General features: G+C 41.6%; 1 protein-coding gene across 2 annotated transcripts in view; it reads left to right on the forward strand.

Moving 5' to 3' along the window:
• ZNF423 (zinc finger protein 423) overlaps window positions 1–5,157 on the forward strand; it is a 235,233-nt gene extending 230,076 nt beyond the window's left edge. For both annotated transcript variants that reach the window (XM_074913536.1, XM_074913537.1), the window contains one exon: window positions 4,528–5,157. In XM_074913536.1, the coding sequence (XP_074769637.1) occupies window positions 4,528–4,557 (30 nt within the window). In that variant the 3' untranslated portion in view covers window positions 4,558–5,157. The remainder of the gene's footprint in view (window positions 1–4,527) is intronic.
• The last annotated feature ends 2,120 nt before the right edge of the window (window positions 5,158–7,277 follow it).

Consider the following 7,277-nt stretch of genomic DNA (forward strand, 5'->3'; position numbering starts at 1 on the left):
AATATGTAAATACATAACAGATGCACAATGGCACTATAGACTGGATGTATTATGGCCCCAAACCATTATCACACCCCTCGCAGTTGCGTTTTATTTTTTTCACCTGCTCCTGTGTAGTACACCTGTGACTTGTTGGCAGTGAACATCGTTGCAGTGTGGGAGACTCCCAGCTTGACTGCCTGGCTTGGAGCTTTGCTCCATCATGTGCTGCTTTTTTGTGTGTGTTTTTTCTCTCGATCTTTATATAGCTTGTAAGAGTTCTTTGAACTGCTGTAAGTGATCATCTTTCAAACCTGATGCCTTCCTTCTTGACACAGTGCTCTGAAAATGGAGACTGTCATGCCTGTGTTTTCATTATAATGCATGTAGAAAAACAGAAAAATATTCATTGTAGATGTCCTGCACAAATGGCTTGATCCACATCCAGAGGGCAGGCAGGGGGTGTCCCCAGGGAAGATCTGTGAGAGCAATCAGTATCTACATGGACAATAATCAACCATTCTTTGAAATCTTTTTATTTCCTGCAAAAGCCGTTGCCCAGTTCCTTGGTCACAGACACTTCCACAAATGGTTCATTTGGGGATTGTGCAGCCAGTAGAAAATTCCACTTATGCACTGCGACAGCCCCGAGGCTTGGGGTAGTTGCATTTTTCCCAACGACGTGGCTAACGGAATTGCTATCCATTTTGCATGATTATGAAGAAAAGAAAAGAAGAAATTTTCCAACCTTGTCCTATAAATAAGCTGTGACTTACTTGATCTTGACAGGTGACTTAGTGCTGCTGTAGAGTGTTCCAGCTGCAATAATGTCTCAGAATGATGTATTCAGGGGGTATCAGCTGTGAGCCATGTGTAAACCAGGGGCCTAACAGGAGCTGTGAAGAACCTTTTTTACTGTTCAGCTTCCAAATTATGTCCTGCCTCCTGCCAGCCCCCAAATGCATACATGTATGGATGGCCTTGTGAGCGGGTAGGCATGTGCAAAGACACAGAGGCATGCCTGCAGTCACTTCATTTTTGTGGCTGCTCTATTTTCCTTTGGAAATCACCATTAAGATTTTTTTTTTTTTTAAACTATAACTTCTAGAGTTGAAAAATCGCACCTGAGCTGTTTCCTGCCAGCCCACCCTTCTGCTGGAAAGGTGGGTGAAGTTTCATTAGGCTACTTGGGTAGAAGCATTCCCATACTATCGCACATTTCAAAAACCCTGCTCCCTCCTGGCCTTTATGGTTTCATTCTGCCACCTGGAACAGCCTAGTGTAGCATCGGTGTGAAAGCTGTTTCTGCTGAGGCACAGGGCATTCTCAGTGCCAGGATTTACTTATTTCTCAATTGCTCTGAAAGTCTGGTCAGCCAGGGGAATTTTCTTTGTCTGTGGGCACACACAGAGGTACCTAATAAAGTTATTTGATAAAGCACACGTCAGATATGCAAAACATAGGTGTGAAAGAAGAGACATAAGCACTGAACGTTTCAGACCCTTCCTGACATCTGCAAAGCACAACTCCAGTAACCTGTACACACATGGGGCAGAGGGAGTAGAAGCAAGAAGGTAAGACATGACAGTTGCTAGTAATAGGAGACAGGTTGCCAGACTTTTTTTGGAAAGCATATTTGTGTGGTCTTAAAATACATTTTAATAGGTGAGAAACCTACACTGGTTGCAGAGGCTATGAATAGGCTTTCGTGCATCTTCTGAAGACACACCAATGGTGGTCGTGCAGTATTTGCACATGCCGGAACCTGGTGGTCTGGTGTTCACCAGCACTTGGGTGTGCAGGACTTACCATTTGTGCACATGGCTTGTGCAGGATCTGCTCTCTGAAAGGCAGAGGGAGGATTTGGTGCACACAGGCTCTTGTGTCCGCAGGCATTACAGATACGTTTGTGAGGTCTTGTATAAAATGTGGCTCTATTTATTAACGGCTTGGTCCAGGGACTACTCAGTATATGACTGCCAGTAATGCATGCAAAGGGAATAAGTGGTACATTCCCAAGATATTAAGACAAAATCAAGATTTGCATATGAAAAAAATGTTTTTTTTAACTGATAGCCCTATGGCACAGATAGTTTCTCAGCTCCTACCTGACCCAGCTCTGAGTGGCTGCAGGATTTGAGTATAATCTGTTTGTTTCTTTGTGTAAACTCTGCTCACAAACCCAGTACATTTGTTGTATTAGGAGTGTTCAGAACATATTATTAACCTATGTTTGAGGAGGGAGGGCTCACAATGAAAGCTTCATTATCAGATTTAGAGCCACATACCATTCCTTTATTGACCTGCCTGGTGTAATCAATGCAGCAGCCACACAAGTTTGAAATCATGTTCCCTGACTGTAGACTGTGCGTCATGCATCTAGTGCTGATTGTGCATTATCTTTTAAATGACACTGCCTAAATAAGTATGGATTTGTCTACCACGAATAGCCCTTCTTTTGATTTGAAGATGGTAAACCTTTCACTTTTTTTATTGATATTCAGGATGACCTAAAAATAGAACTGTAATGAAGTGTATGAGAAACAGACGTTGTTAAAATGCTGAGGAGCATGTCTGAGCACAGAGCGACCTGTGTATTCTTGCACATTTTCATGGTCTCTCAGTTAGGTTTATTGGACAAGCTACTTGTCAGTGCTGCCGTTGTGTTTGTAGGGCTCCATCCATCCTCTTCCATAAAGTCATTATTTGACTTGAGAATAAGATCTAGCACTGCAAAGGTCATTCCTCCTTAAGGTCAGGAAAATTTCCATGTATAGCAACGTAAAAAGCCATCAGATTTTATGTTTGGTGATGTTAAATTTCTAAAAGCAAAGTAGTTTCAACTGTCATTTCACTTGATGTTATTCGAGTATAATGCTTTACCCCGATAAGCATTCCATGTCTTTGCATAGTACGTAGGTTTTTTAGTTCTGAAATATTTAACGTCACAGACTGGGCTGTGCTCAGAGGGCTAGTGTTCTGCTAAACAAGGTACAGTCATTTTGCGATTTCAGCAGTTGATTGTATTTCATTACACGAGCTCCTTCTGTGTGTGCGACAGCTATGGTGCTTCTGCCGCCTCTGTAACCTTCAGGCATGCTAAAAGCCTGACTGTTATTGTGCGGAGTTTCCTCGCAGCCCGCAATATCACATATAACTTTTGCCGTGATTTAGGAACTCAGCAGCACTTCTGACACCTGGTGGTCACTTTTTGGGAGTGCACAGTCCAGAAATGCTCCTGACTGCAAATGGGGTCACCGCCGCCTTCCTGCCTGGCCCTGTGCATCGCGGGCTGCCCATTAGCTCTTTCCACAGAGGGTTTCCATCAGGGAGATGTCAACTCTGTATAAAGCAGAGGATCATTCTTTTTCTTGATCAAGATGTAACTGTGGATAGCGTAGAAGAACCAGATGATTTATGAAAAGTTAAAATACCTTACTTTAATTTAAAGCTTCATCATTGTAAATAAATAATTAGATTCAAAATTCATTTTGTGTTTAAAAACTTATTCTTCAAGCTGGCGGACTTGCCCAGCTCTGTTATTAGGCAGATGGAGACGAGTAAAATTGCCTAGGCTTGAAATAATGCAAATGAATTTTTATATTTGGGGATGCTGGGGACCCAGCTCAAGAAAAGTTCACCATGAAGCACATGTCTAGTTGCTCAAATAGTTGAATAATTAGACATATAGAGCTGAGCTTATTTGTAGGACTACGGTTTCAGTCAGCACACAAAATGTAGGTGAATTGGTACTGCTCTAAAAATACGCTTCCAAGGTTGGCTTCACGATTTATTGGCTTCTGCACAAAATGGCAAGACAGGTCAGCATCCTCTGATGCGAGATACTGTGATGACATGAGGCTATTACAAATCTACCAAAAGGAAAAAAGGGAACAAAAAAAGAGTCTAAACTGCTGAAAGAAATGTGTAGAGCAAAGTCTATTCTTTAAAGAGATTTAACTTCTGGGTTACATGTCCAGCCTTTTTTCTGCTGGGTATATTACCCTGGTGCCTGAACTGGCAGTTCAGCTGTTATTGCCGAAGTATTTCTTGGACTGAGAAGTGTGTGTCACAATCTGGTGTCTCTTGCTGCCAGTACTTGCACCCGGTACTAGTGAGAATAAAAGAGTAAAATATGGCAAGGGTTCCCCCTGCAATTCAGGGTTTTTTTTGTTGGGTTGGTTTTTTTTTTTTTTTAATTGTTACAGTTAAGGGAATCCCTAAAGGCAGTTTTTGCTCGTGAAGTGTTACCACTTTCTTTATATGTATTGAAAGGAAAAAAAAAAAAAATAAACCCTCATGGCTGTACTTGGCTTGTAGCATTTTTTTTCTAAGTTCATGCCAGCATTAACAGATCTGTCAGAACAAAGCAAATGTGTCATATTGGCAGCTGTTACTTATGAGTACTTTTTCTTTATTGCATTTTGTTTTGTAATAATTGAGAAGCTTTTATGTCAAGCTCTGCATAAATGGTACTGAGTGGGAGGGTATGGGCATGCTTTCTATTATTCTGCCCCTCATGCATGTCTCCTTTTTTCGTCTTTCCAGAACCACACATTGAGCCAGCACGCACAGTGAGCCACTGGCACTACAGGACACCTCTCTGCAGAAGACTTGACGGTGGCACAGTGGGGAGGACCATTTGAACATTACATCCAATCAAAGTGTCATTTGCAACCCAGATGTAAAACTCTAATGATTTGGCCATGAGGCGCTGCTATTATAAGCAGCTGGAAATGAATATTAATGGAAGAGATTAAAAGTATTCCATGCTCAGTATTTTTTATTGTCCTGCTTCAGCTAGTGTACTTTAGAGCTTCTGCTTCTGACTGAATTTATAGTGTTAGATAAATCTGCTTTGATGCTGTTGCCCTTTGTTGCTTCTTGTATTATATTGATAGTTAAAGATTAGGTGTGATTTTTTTCTTTTTTGTTAACTGCTTTTTAATTGCAATTTTAGGTAACTGTGCATTGTGATGTGATTGCTTGGCTATTGTCTGAATATTTCTTTTTAATTTTTTAATTAAAGACTAATGCTTTGATTGGATTTGCCAGTTCACCGGACAGTGATTAAAACTATGTAATGAATATAATCGGTTTCAGTGCAACTGGATGGTCTGCTTTATAAATGTGACTTAATCTGATTGCAATAACTAGTACAGTTCAATAAAGGGAATACAAGAGCTTAGCGTCAGAGGTTGTCTGTCTGTCAGTGCATGCAGCATCATCACTGCTGGCTGATGTGTGTAGATCACAAAGTGATGGCTCACCCCACAGCAGAAAGCATTCTGTGCCCCAGGAGGAAGGAAGATCGGGAGAAAGCGAAAGCCATGTTCCTGTGTCCGGCGCTGTGTTCGCTTCCAGATGCACCTCCCAGGCTCCCATGGTAGGTGGAGGTGAGGTAAGAACACCTGCTATGAACCTGGGCATAACGAGTCATTGCTAGCTTATAATACTCTTAACTTTTACTCAGGTCAACGAGAATGGAGAGGACCTGGTGGCCTACATGTAGCTGCCTTGACCCTATCTCTGTGCTTCTTTGTTTCAGTACAAAAAAAAAAAGCTTTCTGGATTGTATACAAATGCACAAATACTGGATCAGGCCTTGGGGACCTTGGTAGGAGACTCTGTATTTCAAGCATGTGGACTACTAGGCCCACAGGTATTGCAGCTCTGTGTAACTGCTGTACTTCTGACACTTGAAACTGCCATCATACAGACCAACAGAGCGAATTAGCAGGCTTTTTTTTTTTTTTTTCCCCCTTTCTTTTTAAACATATCATATGGTAATGAGGTATGTTATATCTCCAGTCAGAGAAACAGTCATTTTAAGGACCATGGACACCTTTGGAAAGTTAGTGAGATGTAGTTCTCATGGTATCTCCTGCTTGAATGAATCATAATCATCATGAAAGATGTTTAGCAGTTGTGACAGCTGAAATGATGATGTGGTTACCCATTCCCACGATGTGCAAAGGCTTTGCAAGACTCTGGCATAGGAACATGCACAGTTAGAGCCTTTCAAAACTGCTGCACTGAACTAGAGCACAACTGGTTGTCATTGTTCTGTGTCTGGGCTTGGAGCATGTAAATGATATTTTGTAGGAAAAATGTTTTCAAGGATGTGTAGTCAATGCCCAAATTAGTTTATATAGCAAGTTTATTAACAAGTGCATGGGCACAGCTTGTTGACACTGCATTCAATGTTTTCAATATTTAGATTCCTGCTGATGTTGATAGTCATGTTGCACACGTGTAGCTCTTTCAAGACAGTGGGACATACTGCATGTAAGGGAAGGCTGCTGGGCATAGCTGAAGTAGAGTCATCCCTACAGCAGCAAGTGCCAGAGCCAGGTGGAAGTTCTAGCTTGAGAAAAGTTTCAACTTTCTCAAAAAAATGTAAGTATGGGGAAAATGATAGATATAGTTTTTGTTCTGCTAGTTATTTTGCTGAAATAGCATTGCATGGACAGTCAGAAGGAATTTAGGCTCACAATTTTGACTTGTGATAAATTTATGAACCCTAATACAACAGAACTAGGAATGACTTTTCTTAATTCCAAAGAGGACAGTTCTGTTTTCTTAGCTCTCTTTATGCAACAATATCATTGTACTAAAATGATCAATTTCTAGAAAAAAGTGTTACCTTTTTACCTGATTATTTCTCTGTAAGCCATGGCACAGATGTTTACTTGCTGAAAAATTAGCTAATGAAATCACCAATTCATTATTCTCATTCATAATGTATGCATACTCCTAACTCACAGGCAATGTTTTAAGATGGGAAATGGAAAGGTGTCTTGCTGTATAGGCTCATAGACATGCCCTTGCAAGAAAAGCAAGCTGGGAACGTACATCAGCTGCTCTGGTAATGGCTCCTGTGCTGCCATCTGTGCTAAATGCAAGGCAGCAGGTTCTGGCAATGGAGATACTGAGAAGGGAGGCTCTGTGCCTGACACTGGGTGTGGAATGATGCGTGATCACTTCTGGGCAGGCCTTCAGAAATGAAAAGGAGGCTGTAGATGTCTATCTTCAGGAAGAGGTTCTGTGTTGGGAGTCTCAAGAGTGAACTGATGTTTCCATGCAACTCTGAGAGCTGCTTTAGTAGTGCTGTACTGAAGCACATGCCTTTGTCTTAGAATCTTCCTGATGACTACTTAAAACTAGGTGTATATTCACTGTGCTGAGATGGGGAGCTCCCCATGTGGGGATCCTATTCTGAGCTGCATAATTTTCCCCACCTGTACTGGAAACGTAGGCACGGGGCCAGGGTGCTGGGGCCACACTCAGCCTGTCAG

Source organism: Athene noctua, chromosome 9 (assembly GCF_965140245.1).
Source record: "Athene noctua chromosome 9, bAthNoc1.hap1.1, whole genome shotgun sequence".
Classification (NCBI taxonomy): domain Eukaryota; kingdom Metazoa; phylum Chordata; class Aves; order Strigiformes; family Strigidae; genus Athene; species Athene noctua.